Here is a 22399-nt window from a genome sequence, read left to right as displayed (position 1 = left end):
ACTTATCCAGGAGTCTCTTAAAAGACCCTATCGTATCCACTTCCACCACCATCACTGGCAGCCCAGTACATGCACTCACCACTCTGTAAAAATCTTACCCCTGATGTCTCCTCTGTACATACTTCCAAGCACCTTAAAACTGTGCCCTCTCGTGTTAACCATTTCAGCCCCGGGAAAAAGCCTCTGACTATCCACACGATCAATGCCTCTCATCATGTTATACACCTCTATCAGGTCACCTTTCATCCTCCATCGCTCCAAGGAGAAAAGGCCAAGTTCACTCAATCTATTCTCATAAGGCATGCTCCCCAATCCAGACAACATCCTGTAAATCTCCTCTGCATCCTTTCTATAATTTCCACATCCTTCCTGTAGTGAGGTGACCAGAACTGAGCACAATACTCCAAATGGGGTCTGACCAGCATTCTATATAGCTGTAATGTTACCTGTCAGCTTCTAAATTCAATTCTACAATTAATGAAGGCCAATACACTTTATGCCTTCTTAACCACAGAGTCAACCTGCGCAGCTACTTTGAGTGTCTTATGGACTCGGATCCCAAGATCCCTCTGATCCTCCACACTGCCAAGAGTCTTACCATTAATACTATATTCTGCCATCATATTTGACCTACCAAAATGAACCACCTCTCACTTACCTGGGTTGAACTCCATCTGTCACTTCTCAGCCCAGTTTTGCATCCTATTGATGTCCTGATGTAACCTCTGACAGCCACAAAACTATCCACAACACCTCCAACCTTTGTGCCATCAGCAAACTTACTAACCCATTCCTCCACTTCCTCATCCAGGTCATGTTGAGTTGTTTTGTAGCTCTGACCATACACCAGTTTGACTTGACATAGGATTGGAGCAGTGGTTAGGCAGCAGGATTCAGGTCCACTCTGGAAATTTCAACAACACAGGTTGCAGGGCTAGTCCACCCCAATCAGAATCATGTAAAACAACAACGAGAAAAAGGAGTGACCAGAAACCAGAAACACATCATAGTGTGAACTACAGAGTCCAATCACAAACTGAGTCAATTAAACCTCGCCCAAGACCCATGGACTCCGGCAGTATAGAGGGAGAGAGGGAGACTTTGTATGTATGCACCTTCTTCCAGGAGCAGCAGGGGAGAGGGAGAGAGGGACTGTTCACATGCAGGTAGACAATACTGAGCATCCACTTGCCTTCCTCTCTCATCCTCGTTGATTTCAATCGTTCTTGGAGGGATAGGTGAGAAATGAAGTCAATCACGAGCTCATGCCCAACTCAAATCTTCTTGGCTTCCAGGACACATTGCTTGAAACCTCTGAACTCCCTTGGATCGCTCAATCAGCCCGGAAACACTATACCGAAATGTAGATCATAGGTTCCAACAGTAGCAGAACCACATTTGAAAGAAAAAGATGAAGTAATTGAAGTGAAAGAAGTAGTTTTGTGAACCATCTGAAGAATGTTGCCTTTGGTTGTGTTGTTCACTGGTGCTATCTGCTCGCCAAAGAGGCTGCCTAGCCGATTGATTATTTGCAGCACTTTCTGATTTAATTTCTGAATTCTGGAGTTCAATGCCTGGTGGATTAGGAATTCAAACTAGTTAAATTTAGAACATTTGGGGAATCAGGAAATGAGTTTTTCCCTGCTCTTGTAATCACAATGTGCATGTGTTGTTCCAGTTAAGTTCCTGGTCAATGGTGTTTCCCAAGTTGTAGATCATGGGAGAACATACCAACAGAAACAACTTTGTAGGGTTCTTGTATGTGTTTGCCTTTATTTGTCAAGCCAAGTAGAGTTTAGCATGTGTCTTTATAAATGATCCAATCTGCTGTGCCACAACAAATTGCTTTTATATAGCACCATTAATATAATAATATGTTCTAAGGTGCCTTTATAGCAACAATTATAGTATATAATATTTGACAGTAAACCACACAAGCAATTAGTTACAGATGTTTTCACTGAGAGATGTGATTTTGGAATCAGCATGCAAAGAAAAGAAAGCTAGGGAGGTGCAGAGGTTGGGGTGAGGAATTTGTTTTTGTGTTTAGTTATGGGATTATTTTTCTTTAAGGTTTGGGGAATTAAGAGATAGAGGTCATTAGTTTAAGATGAGAGGGAGGAAACTTAATATGAACTTGCTTTCTCGCTTAGGAGGTGATCTACATCTGTGCAAATGTAGATGTACATCTGTGCTGCAGCTCCTTAGAAACCATGTTAAGGAACTGGAACTGCAACTCAGTAACCTGAGGCTCATATGGGAGAATGAGGAGGTGGTTGCCCCTAGTTCACAGGAGGCAGGTACTTGGGTGAATGAAGAGGGAAAGGGAATAAGCAACTAGTGCAGAGTACAGTAGCATAGCTGTTAGCACAATACTTTACAGGAGCAGTGAATCAGATTTGATTTCCACAGCTACCTGTAAGGGTGTTTGTACGTTCTGCCCATGACTGTGTGGGTTTCCCCTGGATGCTCTGGTTTCTTTCCACAGTCCAAAGGCATACCAGTTGATAGGTTAGTTGGTCATTGTAAAGTGTCCTGTGATTGGGCTAGGGTTAAATCAGGGGTTGCTGGACGGTGTGAAGAACTGGAAGGGCCTATTCTGCACTGTATCTCAATAAATAAATAAATAATACCCCTGTGTGTTCCCTGAATAATAAGTATTCTGCTGTGGATACTGTTGGTGGGGGTGATCTACCAGGGGTAAGCTGCAATAACCGGGTCTCTGGCACTGAGTCTAGCTCTGTGGCTCACAGAGGAAGGGTGTACAAGAAGATTGCAGTAGTGATAAGGATTCCTTAGTTAGAGGAGCAGGCAGAAGATTCTGTGGACATGAAAGAGACACCCAGATGGTATGTTACCTCCCAGGTGCCAGGGTCAGGTATGTTTTGGATCAGGTCCACAGCATTCTAAAGGGGAAGGGTGAGCAGCCAGAGGTTGTGGTGCATATTGGTGCCAATAACATATGTAGGAAAAGGGAGAAGGTCCTGAAAAGGGAATATAGGGAGTTAGGTGGAAAGCTGAAAAACAGGACCTCTAGGGGAGTAATCTCTGGATTGCTGCCTGTGTCATATGCCAGTGAAGGTAAGAATGTTGAAAAATTCTTTGTTGAAAATTTGTTGAAAAATGTGTGACTAAGGAATTGGGGCAAGGGGGGGGGGGGCAGGGCATAAGATTTCTGGACCTCTTCTGGGGAATATATGACCTGTACAAAAAGGATGGGTTACACCTGAACCCGAGGGGAACCAATATCATTGTGGGCAGGTTTACTAGAGCTATTGGGGAACTTTAAACTAAGTTAGCGGGGGGTGGGAACTTGAGTGATAGGGCTGAGGATGGGGCAGTTGGTATGCAAGTTGATGTGGTGTGTAGTGAGACTGTGAGGAAAGACAGTCAGATGATAGGGCAAAATTGCAGTCAGTGGTATGAGTTGAAGTGTAACATGGAGGCAAAATTGAAAAGGATGATGAATACAGGACTGAAGGTGTTATATTTGCAGACACACAATATATGAAATAAGGTAGATGATAAGTGCAGGTAGAGGTTGGCAGGTATAATTCCCTTTGTGGGCATCACATAGTTGTGGCTGAAAGAAGATCATAATTGGAGATTACCATCCAAGGATATATCTTGTATCAAAAAGACAGGCAGATAGGCAAGGGGGTGTAAGGCGCCTCTGTTCGTTAAGTGAAAGAGGTGACATAGGATTGGACAATGTAGAATACTCATGGGTAGCATTAAGAAACTGTGAGGGTAAAAAGACATTAATGGGAATTACCTACAGGCCTCAGAACAATAGCCAGGATGTGGGATACAGGTTACAATGGGAGATTGAAAAAGCATGTATGATAGTTATGGAGGATTTTGGTCGACTAGTGGCGCAGTGACATCAGTGCCGGACTCTGGAACGGAGGTTCCCGGGTTCGAATCCAATTGGGCCGTTCCCAAATACGCTTTCCATCCGTGCCGATTTGAGAGTTGAGTTCGCAACTCGACCTCGTAAAAAAACTGCAAAATATCTGCGTGAGAAGTGGCGCGCCACACAGTCTTTCGTTCCACACTTTGTAAGGCATGAAAATGCCTGACGCTGTGCTCTCAGGCCTGAGTTGACATCATCATCATCATCATCAATAGGCAGATGAATTGGGAAAATCAAGTTGGTGCTGGATCCCAAGAGAAGGAATTTGTAAAATGTCTCCAAGATGGCTCTTTGGAGCAGCTTGTGGTTGAGCCCACTAGGGGAAAGGTAATTTTGGATTGGGTGTTTGGGTAATGAACCAGATTTGATTAGAGAGCTTAAGGTAAAGGAACCCTTGGGAGACAGTGATCATAATATGATAGAATTTGTTTTGCAGTTTGAGAGGGAGAGGGTAAAGTTAGATATATCAACATTACAGTGAAGTAAAGGGATTTGCAGAGAAATGAGAGAGGAGCTAACCAAAGTTGATTGGAAGGGGTTACTAACAGGGATGACGGCAGAACAGCAATGGATGGAGTTTCGTGGAGCAATTCTGAAGGGCAGGATAGATACCTTCCAAAGATGAAGAAGTATTCTAAAGGGGGGATAAGACAACTGTGGCTTAGCCTCCCTTCAGAATACTTTTAAAAACCAAAAGAAGGCAATTAAAAAAGCCATGAGAGAAAAGATGACATATGAAGGTAAGCTAGCCAATGATATAAAAGAGGATAACAAAAGGTGAGAGTGGATATTGCACTACTGGAAAATTACACTGGAGAGGTAGTAATGGGGTACAGAGAAATGGCGGATGAACTTATTATTTGTCATCAGTCTTCACTGTGGAAGACACTAGCATTTTGCCAGAAATTCAAGATTGTTGGGGCAGAGATAAGTGTAGTTACTGTTACTGAGGCGAAGGTGCTTGGGTAGCCGAAAGGCCTGAAGATAGATAAGTCACCTGGACCAGATGGACTATACCCCAGTGTCCTGAAAGAGGTAGCTGAAGAGATTGTGGAAGCATTAATATTGATCTTTCAAGAATCTCTAGATTCTGGAATGGTTCTAAAGGACTGGAAAATTGCAAATGTCACTTCACTCCTTAAGAAGGGAAGGAGAGAAAAGATAGAGAATTATAGGCCAGTTTGCCAGACTTCAGTGGTTGGGAAGATGTTGGAGTCCATTACTAAGTATAAAGTTTCAGGGTATTTGGAGGCACATGATAAAATAGGCCCAAGTCAGTATGGTTTCCTTAAGGGGAAATCTTGCCTGACAAATCTGTTGGAATTCTTTGAAGAAATAACAGACAGGATAGACAAAGGAGAGTCAGTGGATGTTCTTTACTTGGATTTTCAGAAGGCCTTTAGCAAGGTGACACATATAAGGCTGCTTAACAGGTGCCCATGAAAGATACTACCATGGATAGAAGATTGGCTGACTGGCAGGAAGCAAAGAGTGAGAATAAACAGGTCCTTTTCAGGTTGGCTGCTGGTGACTAATGGTGTTCCTCAGGGGTTGGTGTTGGGACCTCTTCTTTTCATGTTATGTGTCAATGATTTGGATGACAGAACTGATTCAAGATTGTTTAATATGTAACGAGAATGAAGTAATTGTTACTCCGGATTCGATGTAGCACAAAATATAAAGAATGCAATAATAATGAAAACATACAATATATAGAAATACATAAAATAGCTTATATACATTGATTGTATGTCCATAAAATGACACTGTGCTGTACTTAAGTTGACTGACAAGAAATGATAAAGTACTGGTGGAGTTAGTGGGTGGAGATGCTGATCAGTTTTAATGCTTGGAGAAATTACGTAGCCTCCTCCTTGATGGAAGTGGAACAAACAGTCCATGAGCAGGGTGTGTGAGATCCTTCATGATGTTACTGGCTTTGTGGCCAAGTTTGCAGATGCTACGAAAATAGGTAGAAGGGCAGGTAGTGTTGAGGGAGCAAGAAGTCTTTAGAAGGACTTGGACAGATTGGGAGAATGGGTAAAGAAGTGGCAGATAGAATAGAGTGTAGGGAAGTGTATGGTCATGCACTTTGGCAGAAGGAATAAAGCCATTGACAATTTTATAAACGGAGAAAATTCAAAAAAACAGAGGTGCAAAGGGACTTGGGAATCCTTGTGCAGCATTCCCTAAAGGTTAATTTGCAGGTTGAGTTGGTGGTGAGGAAGCCAAATCCAATGCATGCATTCATTTTGAGAGGATTAGAACATTAGAGCAAGGTTGTAATGCTGAGGCTTTATAAGGCATCGATCAGATTGCTGTTAGAGTATTATGAACAGTTTTGGGACCCTTATCTAAGAAAAGATGTGCTGGCATTGGAGAGCGTTCAGAGGAGGTTCATGAGAATGATTCTGGTATTGAAAGGGTTAGCATATGATGAGCGTTTGATGGCTCTGGGTCTGTACTCACTGGAGCTTAGAATAATGAGGTGGGATCTTATTGAAATCTTTGAATATTGAAAGGCCAAAATAGAGTGGATGTGGAGAGGATGTTTCCTATGGTGAATGAGTCTTGGAAAAGAGGACAGCCTCAGTAGAGAGATATTCATTTAGAACAGGGATGAGGAGGTATTTCATTAGCCAGAGGGTGTGAATCTGTGGAATTCTTTGCCACACGGCTCTGGAGGCAAAGTCATTGGTTATATTTAAAGTGGAGGTTGATAGGTTCTTAATTAGTAAGAATGTCGAAGATGATGGGGAGGAGGCAGGTGAATGGGGTTGAAAGGAATAATTAATCAGCCATAATGGTATGGTGGGGTAGACTCAATGGGCCAAATCTCCTAATTCTGCTCCTGTGTCTTATATGCAGAATGAGCTGCCATAGGAAGAGGTTGAGGCATGTTCATTAACAACAGTTAAAAGGCACTGGGACAGGTACATTGATAGGAAAGGTGTAGAAGAATATGAGCTAAACACAGGCAAATAGAACTAGCTTAGATGTGAACCTAGGTTTGCATGGGTAGGTTGGGCTGAATGGCTTGATTCCATGCTGAATTACTATGTGCCTCCACCAGTTAGGCATTCGCTGGAAAGGCAAGTACTTAACGTCTCTTCCTAATTGCATCTAGGAAGGTAATGGCAATCTGCCTCCATAAAGGACTGTAGATTATTTGTTAGATGTTTCCAAAGTTTAGGCATGAAGTTTCAACAAATGAAGGCAATGTGTAAATTGGAGATAATACAAGTAATCGTTTTCCCTTGGGCACTTGCAGTAATGTTATTTTGTGACTGTGCTGGTGTGACTATATGTACTGTGTTTTGCACTTTGGCCACAGAGGAACAATGTTTCTTTTAGCTGTATACATGTGTATGGTTGAATGATATTAACTTTACTTGAAATTGAACTTGAGGTTGTCTCCCTTCTTTGCGGTTGAGGTTGTGGAGTATGTGAGATTCTTTGGTGCATTGTAGATTGAGTAACTTTTAGTGTGGTGAGTAAGACATTGGTCATGCAGGTTTCTTTGTCCTACATGTGGTTGAACTTCTTGGGAAGCTGCAATTACTCAAACAAGTCAAAAATATTCCATCTCAATCCTGAATTGTTTTTGTAGATGGAAAGGCTTTGGGGAGTTAGGAAGTGAGATTTTGCTGAGCATATCCATCCTCCATCCTGCTCTTGTAATCATAGTGTGCACATGTTACTCCAGATAAGTTGCTGTCAATAGTATTCCCCATGATGTCAATAGTGGGAGAATGTACCAATAGAAGTGACTTTGGATGTCAGGGTTAGGTGGTTAGATTTTCGTTGAAAATGGACGTTGCCAGGCCATTGTGTGGCATGAATGGTACTTACCGCATCATAGTCTACGTTGGAATGTTGCCTACGTCTAGTTGCATACCTGCATAAACTGCTTCATTTTCTGAGAGGTCATGATTTATTTGAATGTTGTGTAATAATCACCTAATGTACCCACTTCTGACTTCATGATTAGAGGAAGGTCATTGATGAAGCATCTGAAAATGTCTGGGCCTAGGCCTCTTGTGGATAAATCTAAGCTGATATGATCGAACTCCAATACAGGCACCTTCCTTCCTTCAAGATATAACTGCATCTAATGAAGAGATATCTGGATTTTCAAGGGTTTCTTTTTACCAGATTTTCTTAATGCCAGAGTTGATAATTTGCTACAAAGATGTCAAAAGAATCACTTTCACCTCATCTCTAAAATTGAATTCTTATGTCTGTGTTTAAAATGAGGTGGTAGTGAAATATGAAGCAAAGTCTACCTACCTGAATCTAAACTGAGCTTGGAGAGAACATTATTTCCAAGTCCGATGAGGGGTCTCAGCCCAAAATGTGGATTTTTTTATTCCTCTCCAAACATGCTGCCTGGCCTGCTAAGTTCCTCAGGTATTTGGTGTGTGTTACTCAGGATTTGCAGCATCTGCAGAATCTCTTGAGTTTATTATTTCTGTCTGCCTTAGACAATCCTTTAAGGTTAAGGATAGCTTGTCTCCACTACAATTCTGTGGATTCTCAAGTGGCTGGCAAGTCTAGAATTCATCGTCTCCACCACAGGTAATATTATAAGTGTCGTGCGTTTTCTTGGCTGTTTGTACCTGGCCTCATATTTTCCCTTTCGAAAGACACAAAGCAGCTCCACAAATGTTTGCTGTGAGTAAACTGCTGTTTGCTAGCACTAGTTCCTTTTACCATTTAGCAAAGGATTGGGATTAACTAGCAGGAATGGATTTGAACTGGAGGGAGACTAATATCCTAGCAGGAATGTTTGCTAATGCTGCACAGTTGGGTTTAAACTAGAGTGGGATATCCCAATAGCCTCCATCTGCCAGAAAAAGCGGTATCTCCTGGTAGCTGCCCATTTCAATTCTACTTCCCATTCATATTGGGACATGTCAGTCCATGGCCTCCTCAACTGCTGCGATGAGGCCACAATCAGGCTGGAGGACAGACACATTATATTCTGACTGGGTAGCCTCCAACAAGATGGCATGAGCATTGGTTTCTGATAATTGCCCCCCCATCCTTCACCATTCCCCATCCCCTTTTCCCTCTCTCACTTTATCAGCTTACCTACCCATCACCTCCCTCTGGTGCTCCTCCCCTTCCCTTTCTTCCATCGTCTTCAGTCCTCTCATATCAGATTCCCCCTTCTCCAGCCCTTTATCTCTTTGACCAATGGACTTCCCAGCTGTTTACTTAACCTCTGCCCCTCTCCTGGTGTTTCACCTATCACCTACCATCTTGTACTTCTTCCTCCCCTCTTGTCACCTTCTTACTCAGAGTTCACTTTCTTTCCAGTCCCAACAAAGGGTCTTGGCCCAAAACATCAACTGTTTACTCTTTTCCGTAGTTGCTGCCTGGCCTGCTGAGTTCCTCCAGCATTTTGTGTGTGTTGCTTTGGAATGGGTTTGTCCTGTTTTTTATGGGTAGGATATCTTGGGCAATTATCCACCATGTTAAATGGCTGTCATTGCTGTAGTGGAGCAGCTTGGCCACTGGTGCAGTTAGATGTGGAGCTCAGATCCTCAGCATGTATCCATGCTCCCAGCCCTTCCTCCCATATGGAGTCATTTAAATGGGTGAAGGTTGGTATCTGGACAGAACGTGTCTTTCATCTTGTCTTCAACACTTATATATTGGTTTCTGTCATCACAGAGGTGGGACATTCCTGAATCCTGTCTTTCCACTTAGCTCTTTAATTGTCCAGAATAAGCTAAAGGTGCAGACACTTGTGGAGGAGCGATGAAGTCCAGGGATAAGGCAAAAGGCCAAAACTAAGGAGTGCAGAGATCAGAGATGGTTATAGAGATGGAGAAGCTTCCAGAAACAGGAAGGGAAGAAAGTCTTGGAGGGATTTACAAACTTGAAAAACTCTGCAGCTTGCACCAACTCCTAATCACTTATTACTGCTGTGGTCACTCAGTGTACATAATGAACTCAGAGGGCATACTGATACAGGTTAGGACATGACCAATAGAATTTACTTGAACCTAGCAGCAAGATATGCATTTGCACTTGAAATTCCTTCCTCATGAAACTAGCTAAACTGTATGGCAGGAGTGAAGTGCTGGATGGAAACCTAGTGCTTATGCCAGAAGAACAAGATTGAATGTTATGCTGAGAATCCATTACAGAATGTTTCAATAAAGATCTAATAGCAAGTTGTTGGCTACCACCTTGGATCATTTTGAAAAACAGGCAAGTTATTTTAAAATATGTGCAAGTTATTGGAAGAATTCACTCTTGTCAGCATGTAGTTTTATTCAGAGGAGGGTGAATCAGGAATAGTCTTATGCAAGTAATGGCTATTCTCCAATTAGAGATATTTTCAAGGATGGATTCCAGTGATTTTTTCCTTTCTACTTAAAAGTTCAAAATTCATAGTAAATGTTATTATCAAAGTACATATATGTCACCGCATATAGCCCTGAGATTCTGTTTCCTGTGGGCATACTCAGAATAGTAACTATAAACAAGATCAATGAAAGATCAAGTAGAGCATAGAAGACAACAAACTGCGAATGCAAATATAAATAAATAGAAATAATGGTATGAAGTAACAAGATAAAGAGTTCTTAAAGTGAGATCATTTGTTGTGGGGCAATCTCAATAGATGAGTGTACTCGTCCTCTTTTGTTCAAGAGCATGATGGTTGAGGGGTAGTAATTGTTCTTGAACCTGGTGGTGTGAGTCCCGAGGCTCTTGTACCTTCTACCTGATGGCAGCAGCAAAGAAAGAGCTTGGCTTGGGCGGTGAGGATCTCTGATGATAGATGCTGCTTTTCTTTTTTTTTATTAGTTTTTTAATACATTTTCTACATTGCTACAAATAAAAAAAAAACCCAGATCGAAATGAAGAACATTAATACAGTGCAAAAATAAACATACAATAATAATATAATACAAAAGAAGATAATTGAGAAAGCACCCAAATTGAAGATATGTAAAATTAGTATCCTCCCCAAGCCCCACAACAAAAAAGAACTCCAGACCAACCACAACACAATCTAGAGAGTATACATCAGGACATTCAAACCCCCAAAACTGTAAATACACTTAGCAACAGAAGATATTAATGCCTACTACCAACAGAAAAGGAGCTGAAAGCAAGGGACCGGAAAAAAAACCTTAGTTAAGAGGAAGGTTATGAAAGTACTCAATAAAAGGTCCCCAGACCTTATGGAACTTTGTATCCGAATTAAGAACTGAATAATGAATTTTTTCAAGGTCTAAGTAGGACATAATATCATTAAGCCATTGAGCATGCGTGGGCGGGGCAACATCTCTCCATCTAAGGAGGATTAAACGTCTAGCCAGGAGAGAAGCAAAAGATAATATTCGACACTTAGTCGAACTCAGACGTAAATCTGTCTCACCCAAAAAACCGAACAAAGCAATTAAAGGGTTAGGTTCTAGGTGGTGATTCAGAATATAAGATAACGTTATGAAGACGTCTTTCCAAAATTTCTCCAAGCTAGGACAAAACCAGTACATATGAATAAGAGAGGCCTCGCCCCTTTTGCATTTATCACAGAGAGGACTAATGTTAGGGTAAAATCGAGATAGTTTAGATTCAGACATATGGGCTCTATGAACAATCTTAAACTGTAAAAGGCAATGGCGAGCACAAAGAGAGGTTGAATTAACCGATTTGAGAATCGAATCCCAAGTCTCATCAGATAAGGAGATATTTAAATCATGCTCCCAAGCCATTCTAATTTTATCCACAGGGGCCCGTTGTAAGGATGCTAATTTATCACAAATAAATGATATTAAACCTTTACCTAGTGGATTAATAGAAAGAAATAAATCCATAACATTTTTCTCAGGCATTTCAGGGAAGTTAGGAATTAAAGGATTAATAAAGTGTCTAATTTGGAGATATCTAAAAAAATGAGCATTGGGCAGATTGAACTTAGCAGAGAGCTGTTGAAAAGATGCGAAGCGATTATCAATAAAAAGATCTTCAAAATGTCTAATGCCCTTCCTATACCAATCATGGAATGCTGAATCATACGTAGTAGGTAAAAAAAGGTGATTATGTAAGATAGAGCTAGAAAAGGAAAAACCATGGAAACCATAAAACTTCCTAAACTGGGCCCATATACGCAAAGTGTGTCTAACAAGAGGATTAACAATTAATCTGGACAAACTACTAGGGAGTACAGAGCCAAGAAGTGCAGAGATAGATAAATCTTTAGTGGAACTCAACTCCATTGCCACCCAATTAGGGCACTCGGGTTGGCCATGGAAAAAAGACCAGAAGGTAGCACAACATATATTGGCTGCCCAATAATATAAACAAAAGTTAGGTAAGGCCATGCCACCCTCTTTTTTAGATTTTTGGAGATAAACTTTATTAATTCTAGAGTGCTAATTCTTCCACAGATATGACAAAATAATAGAGTCTAAGGAATCGAAAAAAGATTTAGGAATAAAAATTGAGATTGATTGAAATAAATATAAAAGTTTAGGGAGAACATACATTTTTACAACATTGATACGACCTACCAAAGACATAGATAGAGGTGACCATTGTAACAGACTCTGTTTTATAGTATATGAAAGATTGGCAAAATTTTCACGAAAGAGATCTTTAAACTTCCTTGTGACTGTAATCCCAAGGTAAGTAAATTGATTATGAACTACTTTAAAAGGGAGATCACGAAAAGTTAATTCTTGTGCTTCTTTATTAATTGGGAAAAGTTTGCTTGCTCTTATGTAAATTAAGTTTATAGCCAGAGAACTGGCTAAACTGATCAAGAAGTGAAAACATTGGAGGTAAGGATGTAGACGGATTTGAAAGAAAAAGTAATAAGTCATCAGCATAAAGAGAAACTCTATGCTCAACACCCCCTCTCCAAATCCTGGTCAATTCAGGACAATTTCGAAATGCTATCGCCAAAGGTTCTATAGCCAAATCAAAGAGAAAGGGACTTAAAGGGCATCCCTGGCGGGTGCCATGTTTGAGATTAAATAACTGGGATTTCTGAAAATTAGTCAAAACAGAGGCAGTAGGACACAAATACAGCAATTTGATCCAAGAGATAAAACTTTGACTGAAGTCAAATTTTTCTAAAACTGCAAAAAGGTAGTTCCACTCTATACGATCAAATGCTTTCTCCGCATCGAGGGAAATAACACATTCAGGAATCCCAGTTGGAGGTGAATATAAAATGTTAAATAAATGCCGAATGTTAAAAAAAGGAAGACGGTTTTTAATAAAACCAGTTTGATCATCAGAAATAATAGAGGGAGTAACAGTTTCTAATCTATAAGCCAAAACTTTGGCCAAGATTTTAACATCAACATTAAGCAAAGAAATCGGCCTATACGAGGAACACTCTGTTGGGTCTTTACCCTTTTTTAATAAAAGAGTAATAGATGCTTCATTAAAAGAGGGTGGCAATTTACCGTAATTAAACGAGTCAGATAATACTGAGAATAACTGAGGGGAAAGAAGTGAAGAGAATGATTTATAAAATTCTACAGGGAACCCATCAGGTCCAGGAGATTTCCCTGAAGGCAATGCAGAAATTGCAAAAGATATTTCTTCTGATGATATAGGCGCATTAAGTTTGGCTTTAAAATCAGATGAAAGCGAAGGAATATTCAGATTATTTAAAAAGTGATCAACAGAGATATTGTCATTCAAAGATTCAGAGGAATAAAGTCGAGAATAGAAATTTTAAAATGCGTCATTGATTTCTAAGTGATCCGATGTAAAGTCTCCATTCTCCTTCCGGATCTTTGTAATATGTTGTTTGGCTTTGGAACGTCTCAGCTGATTGGCTAGAAATTTACCAGATTTGTCACCATGAATATAGAAGCGACTCTTACTTTCAAGAAGTTGGCGTTCGACAGGTTGAGTAGACAGAATATTAAATTTAGTTTGAAGTTCTACACACTTCTTGTATAATTCAGGATTCTTAGTTTGAGCATACAGTTGATCCAATTCTTTAATCTGATTAATGAGGTCTAATCGATCTGCACAGGACTTTCTATTAAGATTTGCTGTATAGGAGATTATTTGACCCCTCAAGTATGCTTTCATGGCATCCCAGACAATCTGGGATGACATTTCAGATGATGTATTGGTGTTAAAATAAAAGGTTATCTGATCCTTAGTAAATTTTAGAAAATCATCATCCGATAATAAAGTCGAATCAAAACGCCAGTGTTTATTCCTCTGAGGGAGACCAGGAAAATTTAAAGACAAAGTAATTGGGGCATGGTCAGAAATCAGTATACTCTGATTGTCACAAGAATAGACAAATGGAATAAGTTGATTATCGAGTAAAAAGTAGTCAATTCTAGTAAAGGTATGGTGAACATGTGAAAAAAAAGAATAGTCTCTCTCAGTGGGATGAAGGAAACGCCATATATCAGAGATACCATAATTAGAGAGAAAAGAGTGAATAGCTAAGGCAGATTTAGTAAGTAGTCTAGTAACAGAGGACGATCGATCCAAATTAGGATCAACCAACAATTGAAATCGCCACCCAGTATAAGAGAGTATGAGTTTAAATCTGGTAGTGAGGAGAAAAAACGTTCAAAAAAATTAACATCATCAAAATTGGGAGCATACAGGTTTGCTAGTACAACTTTAGTATTGTATAATTTACCAGAATCAATAATAAAACGGCCATTTGTATCAGATATCTTATTATGGAGTTCAAAAGGAATATTTGAATTAATAAGGATGGAGACCCCCCTAGCTTTGGCAGCAAAGGATGAATGAAAATGCTGACCCGCCCACCTTGACAGAAGCCAAGAATTATCAAAACTACGAATATGAGTTTCTTGAAGGAAAGCAATGTCAGCTTTGAGTTGTTTAATATGCGAGAAGACCTTCCTTCTTTTAACAGGATGATTCAATCCCTTTACATTCCAGCTCACAAATTTAAGTGAATTAACCATTATCAATTGTTAGTGCATAGAAGGTAGCAGGCATATAAAAAATCAAGCAGTACAATAACAGTCTGGGAGCAAAAATGTAAACATAGATCCGTAGAATCAAAACAGAGACATGTCCTGAATAACAAAGGAAAACAAAAGAAACAGTGAGTAGTGTTGGAACTGGAGAACCCCCCCCCGCAACCCAAAATTAGACGGCTACCTAAAAAAGCAGCTAGCTCTACCAAAAAAATTAACCTAAGTATGACTTCCAGTTCTGTGTCATTAACAAAAGTTCCGTAATAATAATATAGCAAATAATAACTAATTTATGCACTAGAAAACAGAATTATAAATAGGAACAACTTCAACAGAAGTATAAAACTTAATACAAAGAAAATCAGAAGAAAACTAAAACTAACCTACCCGCGAAAAGTTATAAAAGATTAAAAGAAAAAAAAAGGAGGGAGAAAAGGGGGAAATTATAAAATTCAAAGATAGTCCTTATCAACCATTTACAGAAAAAAAAAGCAAAACTTAAACTATGAATCAACCAACAGGGAGGCCTTCAACAAAAACTCCAAACCTCCAAAACAAGTTAAAGACAATTGTAGTTCTCTATAGATAAGGTTATACAAAAATAAAATAGATTACACAGGTAAAATCTAAAAGTTCGCAGGGAAACATTAAACTTAAATTATCTATTTAGAAAAAATGCACCAAGTCCAGGGAGAGATTGACTACAGCCCTTAGAGTTTCAATAGATAATGACTGAATTATTCAAGTAAAGTCTGAGTTTGGAAAAAATAGTTTTACTTCGAGAAGTACTTATCAACCATTTTAGAAGGTCAGGCCGGTTCCGAAGAAGACGAGGTGGCTGGAAGACTTCCAACAAACACCTCAGCCTCCTTCACTGATTTAAACCACTTATAATCTCCAGTAGTAAGCGTAATTCGAAGATCGGCTGGATTTCGGAGGGAGGGTCTGAAACCGCGATCAAAAAGCAATTTCATTACACCTTTAAACTCAGCACGCATCTTCAGAACCTGGGGGGCAAAATCCTCCACAAAACGAATGACCATATTTTGAAAGGCAAAAGTACCTCTGCAGCGTGCCTCCATCATCGAACGGTTTTTCACCTGGTATTGATGAAAGCATAAAATAATCGGCCGTGGGCGGGAACCCAGAATTGCTTGAGGAACATAGATCCTGTGTGCCCTTTCAAGCTCAGGTGGAGTCGGAAAAAATTCTTTCCCGAAAATCTCACAGAGAAACTTGGAAAAAAATTCAACGGGAGAGCCCTTTTCGGTGGCCTCTGGCAAACCAAGAGTTTGTAGATTGCAACGTCTGCTCCGATTTTCAAGATCCACCATTTTGGAAAAAAGTTTGCTATTCTTCTCCTCTAGGTTGGAGCAGAGAGTTTCAAGATATTGAACACGGCGTTTTAAATCTTCAGAAGTTACGTCAATGCGAGATAAATGTTCAGCATGATCATCCACTCTAGCATTAATCTGATCCAGTTTGACATTCAGCTGGTTGAAAGAAGTTCTAAATTCAGTTCTAAAATCCATTAAAGTATCTTGTCAATGTTGTTCCAGAACAGCGAGAATGTCAGCCGGCAAAGCCGTAGAAGTTTCCTTTTTCCCGGTTTTGGTACTTTTGGTAGCCATTATAAGATAGATGTGTTCGCAGGCAGGTAAATGAGAACTAATAAAATACCTAACTAAGGTTTAAGAAGGGAGACACATAGTGCAAAGGTAAGAAGAATAACGGAGCAAAAGTTCAGAGCAACTAAACAATCGCCATCTTACCGGAAGTCCCAGATGCTGCTTTTCTATGACAGTGTTTCATGTAGATATGCTCAATAGTTGGGAGGGCTTTACCTGTGATGTACTGGGCTGAATCCACCACCTTTTGTAGGATTTTCCATTCAAAGGCACTGGTGTTCCCATACCAGTCTGTATACTCACCATTACACATCAATACAAGTTTGTTAAAGTTTTAGATGTCATGCTGAATTTCTGCAGACTCCTGAGGAAGTAGAGGTGCTTTTATGCTTTCTTCACAATAAAATTTATATGATGGGATTAGGACAGGTCTTCTGAGATAGTGACACCCAGGAATTTAAATTTACTGACCCTCTCCATCTCTAATCCTCCGATGAGTACTGGCTTATGGACCTTTGGTTTCCCTCTCCTGAAGTGCACAATCAGTTCCTTGGTCTTATTGACATTGAGTAAGAGGTTGTTGTTATCAATGTCTGCTTTAATACATATTTATTGCTTCTATATTTACAGAATTTGAGGAAGCTGCAGACTCAACTGGAGTCAAGGAGCCAGAGAGGGGTCTTCTGAAAGCAAAACCAAAGGTGAACAAAGCCTCAAACCATGATCATAGCAAGAACACTTCTTGCCTAAATAAAGATCTTTACAACATGGAGCACAGTGCTGCTTCTGATCTGAATGCGGAGGAACATTCAATTGGTCAGAAAGATACCCTCAGAGATACCTTCATGACTCTTGGAAAAGGCAAAGGCAGGAAAAATAATGATTTTACTGCGATGTTTCTGGAAGCCACAGAGAAAAAACAAGAAATAAATTTGTTCTCAGATGATGACATGGAGATTTTAACAGCTAAGAAGTCAGAAGAAGAAGAAGAAGAAGAGTTTGCTGAATTCATGTTTGAAGAATAAATAAAATTTGTCAGCTGTTATCAGTTGGGTGTTCTATAATAGAATTTAACTCTTAGTTTAATTCTCAATTGCAGACTTAGTTATCAAGCACATACCACATGCAGCAGCTGTTTGTCAGCATGGTAATGCATTTGTTGTTGAGCTAACACATGCTTAGCCTGGAATCTGTAGGTTTATTATAGGGCTGCCACATATTCAGACAGTCATCTAGTGATTTGTTGCTGGATTACCACATGTTCAGATTGTGAGCCAAAAATTTATTTGGATTGTAATCCATAGGTTTATTATAGGACTTCTGTACGTTCAGATAGTTATCCAGAGTTTTGCTGTAGAAATACTTCGCATCTGGGTTATGTTTATTGTAGGGCTACCATTTTCAGATTGTGGTCCAGAGATTTATGGCAAGAATGCTGCAGGCTTAGTTTATTTCTGAAGTTTATTATCGAATGAGCAGCTGTTCTGGTTGTGAACCGTAGATTGGCAAATACATTTAAACAGTTCTCCAGAGGTGCAGGGTCACTGAGGCATGCAAGCCTCCAAACCCTACAACAAGGTTGTCGTCCTCCTGGAGGAGAGAATTGTAGGTTCTGTCTCATTAGAACCAGTTTGGTGATATTCTAGTGTTAATTTTGACTTCATGTGATGGTTTAATCAGATTGGCTACTCTTTAAAAGCTTCTTCTGAGTTATATAATAAGACAAATATATGAAGTGTGAATCAGCCAGTATTATTGTGTTACATCGTTTCCAAAAGGGAGAATGTTCTTCTTTTGTAATTATGCAAGTCTGTGGCTTCCCTCTCTTCTCTCTAATAGTTACCTACCGGTTTCCCATTATAATAGTTTTATCATTTATGTGAATAGCTACATTTACTGCATCTTGTTACTCTCTTGGCAGTGGTATGGTCCAGCTTTCTGTTCACTGTTATGAGTTAAATTAGATGTTTAGCATTTTATTCAGATGTTTGCCAATTTATTCAGACCTACCAGAAAAGTTTAAAATGGTAAATCTACATTATTAGTTCCTGGTGTTCTTAATATATACATTTAACATGTTGTGTGCACAGTGTGATGTGGTGTAAACCAGACAAAACACAATAGTAGTAAATGTGATTTCTAATTTATCTTTTAAGTGTTTCTACATCTTCAGTGTATGGTCCTTCAAATCAGCGTCTGGCTGGGATATTATTGTTGACTTCAAAATCTCAGCTTTATGGTGAAAGTCTTCTCAATGAATGATAGCATGGTATTTACTCAGGAGCAGGCAATTAGGTCAACCAGGTTAGTGCCAGTCCTGAAGAACAGTCAGTTAGTTCCACTCCTCATTTTGCTGACTCCTGCTCTTTACTCTTTGTGAAGTATTTATCCAGTTCCCCTTTGAAAGCTGGTGTTTACTCCACATTTTCCACAGGAAGATAGCACATTCCAGAAGTCAACTATGTGTTGCATAGAGGTTTTCTTCTTGTCACAATAAAAAGCTACTGGGCAAACTCAGTGAGCGAAGCAAGCATCTGTGGGGTGGTGTTGGGAGGTGGGGGAAGCAGGGAAGGAATTGTCAAAGTTTCAGGTGGAAACCCTTTACCACTCCTGATGCAGGAACTTGACCAAAAATATTGGCAATTCCCTCCCTCTGTAAAGTGCTGCTGGACAGGCTGACTTCTCCAGCAGTTTGTTTCTGCTCCATATTCCAGTGTCTCCTTCCCATATCTGGCTCTGTCATCCCCCAGATTTTCAGACTTACATCCATTGGAAACAGTTTCTCCTTCATTATTTAATCCCTCCTTAAATTTAAGCAATCTCCCCCTGATAAAATATTCTGCAAACAGTCATTTGGGCAGGCGGCATCTGTGGAAAGGGAAATGTTTCAAGTTGAAACTGGGAAAGAGAGAGCCTGAAACCTGAAATATTAAAACTCTGTTCATCTTTCCACAGATGCTGCCTGACCTGCCGAGTGTTCCCAGCATTTTCTGATTTTATTCCAGCGTTCTGGCATCTGCACTTTGTTATGCTCATCCCATTGATAACTATTCATTGTCTAGGTGAAGAATATGGATGGGCAACTACCCAGACTCATTCACAAAGCACAACCCATTGTAGAATGAGCAAAGGGCTTTGGAATGTTAGACTGAAATCCTTGTTCTTAAAAGAACAAAACAGGATACAAAAAAATTTAAAATATTAATTTAAATTATATAGATACATCTAAGAAAGCTTTTGCCTTAAAATTTGCCTCTGCTGTGTCATCTTTTTGGAGTGTAGGGCAGGAAGGAACTGCCAAGGTTAATGGACAGGCTGAATTCACGTTCAAAAGAGGCTGAAGAATACTTTACCATTGTTGGATCTTTCATTGTCTTTAAAAACAGGGCTGTTAATGGATTGAGATACTCCTTCGCAGGCTAACATCCATCTGGTGGTTATTAAAGATCTATTCTGAATTGTTTGCAGATTAAAGGTGAAGGACTTTCAACCCAAAGTGCTGGCTCAGGTGCTGGCAGGGTAGCAATTTTACATGTTTATCATTAGGAACATGAACATAGTTGAAAGGGCCACCTTAAAAGGTAAACCTTTCCTTTTACTGGGTGTGTTTGGTGGGCCTGTACAGCCTACTGACAGTGTCGTTGCCTTGAGTGCCTGACAATCATTTGTCAGTCTCTTCACCCACCAGAGCAATAGCCAGCTTCACTGCCAAGAACTCACCCAATTAGCTTGAATGTCTGTCAGTTGATGCTGCCAGACGGCGTTGTATTTTAATGTCGCTATAGCAACTGTATTCTATTGTAATGATAGCAGACTTTCAGACTCTACTGAGTGGCTGCATCTCCTTTTTTTTATTTTAACATTCTTCAGGGCTTCATGACAGGTCTCGCCAATCTAAGAATCAACTGCATAACATTGCCTGATGGTCTTGACCTTGTGATGAACGATACTGTCCTGATCTCCACCCCCAGCTGCTCCCCCAATTCTTAGTGAACAAATGAAATCCTCCACCAGACCCTGACATGATCTTCAACTGCCATCTCCTTCCCGTTCTCTGCCACACCCTCACCATCTGTGGAATAATGTTACATTAATGAATATCCAGTTATATCGCTGTTTCTGAAGGATTTTCTGTTAATATCCAACTAGATGCTCCATTAGAAACTGCTGGGATGGTGCTTCCTTCTCAGCATTTTGCCAATTGCATATTCTTGAAAGAAGTCACGTGTAAATGCAGGCCTCTGGAAAATAAGGTGTTCTTTAAATTATGATTAGTGATCTGAACATGAGGATCTTCTGAATTCTGTTGATGGCAAAAACAGTACAGAAATATAACACCAAATAGATCCCACCCACAGTTGACATTCTACACAAGCTCCAGTTCAACAGCCAATCTCTATCAATACATCAACAAACAAACTGCTGGAGAATCTCACGAGGGTCAGGCAGCATCTGAACAGGAAACTGGATTGTCAGTGTTTTGTGTTGATACTTTACATTTCCTCCGCAGATGCTGTCTGACCTGGTGAGTTCCTCCAATAGTTTTATTTTTTATTCTAACATATGTAGCTTCTTGTATCTCTGTCAATACATCTGTTTGCCCTCCTAGTATTTATTGACTTTTCACTTAAATGTATCCCAGTTTGCTTCAACTATCTCATGTCTCAGCAATATCCACATTCTCACCACTTTCCTGGGAAAGAATTTTCTCTTAAATCTTTAATTGGACTTAACTACTACATTATATGCACTTCATTTTGGTCTCACCCACAAATGGAAATGTCTCTTCCCTGCCTAACTTTCATGGCCCACTGTCAAGGCTCACTTAAAATATTCTTGTCTAAAGAAATTAATCTTGCCTCTTCACCATTGCTTAACAATTCTGAAATTGTTCAATACCTCAATGATAACTTTTAAAATGAAGTCCAACTTTAGGTAATCTACAGAAACAGTTCTGGAAACACCCGGCAGGTCAGGCAGCATCTATAGAAGGAGAAAGTGAGTTAATGTTTAACATAAAAAGAGAAAGCAAAATAGTTTCTAAAACCTGAAACGCTAACTCTGTTCCTCTCTCCTCAGACTCCAGTGTTTCCAGCACTTTCCCACGTTGTGGTAGTGTGTGACTGCACTGAAGGGAAACAAACATTTTATTTGTAGCCTTTAGTTGTAAACAGGTTAATAGTTTTAACAGTTTTTATTCTCCAGACGTTTTTTTTGAGTGGTGAGGACACAATACAAAACCATTACCAGTACAGTGTTATGTGGTGTGGTCTTCTTTAGAGTCAACCTTTTCTTCATGCATTTGATACTTTTGAAATGATTGTAAACTTTCACTCCTTGAAATGTATTGGAATCCGCATTTAGTTCGTTACAACAGAAAAACAAGATTCCATTCATAAAATGACAGGTGTGTTATCTGAAGCCAAATTCAGATTTGAAATGTGTCCTTAGGTTAGGTCTTTTTGTACTTATTGGTGATTTTAAATGTATGTTGCTACGTCAGTTGGAGAGGAAGAATTGCATTTGAATTCCAGTTGGTAAATTTAAAAAGTTTATTTCCATTAAAGGAACATTGAATTTCAAAAACATGGTTTTGGAAGTTGTGTATTTCTGAATGAATCATTCCCAGTATTCTGGAATCCACTGTGTTTCCAAGAGTATAGAAATTGGATTCTGTGTGAGATGGAAGCTATCACACTCATTCCAGTCCAGAATGCTTACAGTAAAGACTTCTCCTGCTGTTTAGTTTAAGTTGTGCCTCTTATGGTGCCATCAGGCTGTGACGTTTCAATGTTAACTAAAACTCAGCCTTCTTTTTGTAGTCACTTCATCAACTAGTTTTGTGAAAACTTAAATGGGTTAAGTTGCACTCTTCATATTTGACCTGGCTCAGCTCC

At 39.7% G+C, this 22399-nt stretch overlaps 1 protein-coding gene across 5 annotated transcripts in view; it reads left to right on the top strand.

The window, feature by feature from the left end:
• The window catches only part of LOC140729248 (zinc finger CW-type PWWP domain protein 1-like), a 215769-nt gene extending 193687 nt beyond the window's left edge, over positions 1–22082 (top strand). For all 5 annotated transcript variants that reach the window (XM_073048813.1, XM_073048812.1, XM_073048811.1 and 2 more), the window contains one exon: positions 17133–22082. In XM_073048813.1, the coding sequence (XP_072904914.1) occupies positions 17133–17527 (395 nt within the window). In that variant the 3' untranslated portion in view covers positions 17528–22082. The remainder of the gene's footprint in view (positions 1–17132) is intronic.
• The last annotated feature ends 317 nt before the right edge of the window (positions 22083–22399 follow it).

The sequence above is a fragment of the Hemitrygon akajei genome, chromosome 6 (genome assembly GCF_048418815.1).
Source record: "Hemitrygon akajei chromosome 6, sHemAka1.3, whole genome shotgun sequence".
Lineage (NCBI taxonomy): Eukaryota > Metazoa > Chordata > Chondrichthyes > Myliobatiformes > Dasyatidae > Hemitrygon > Hemitrygon akajei.
This window is presented reverse-complemented; position numbering and strand designations above follow the sequence as displayed.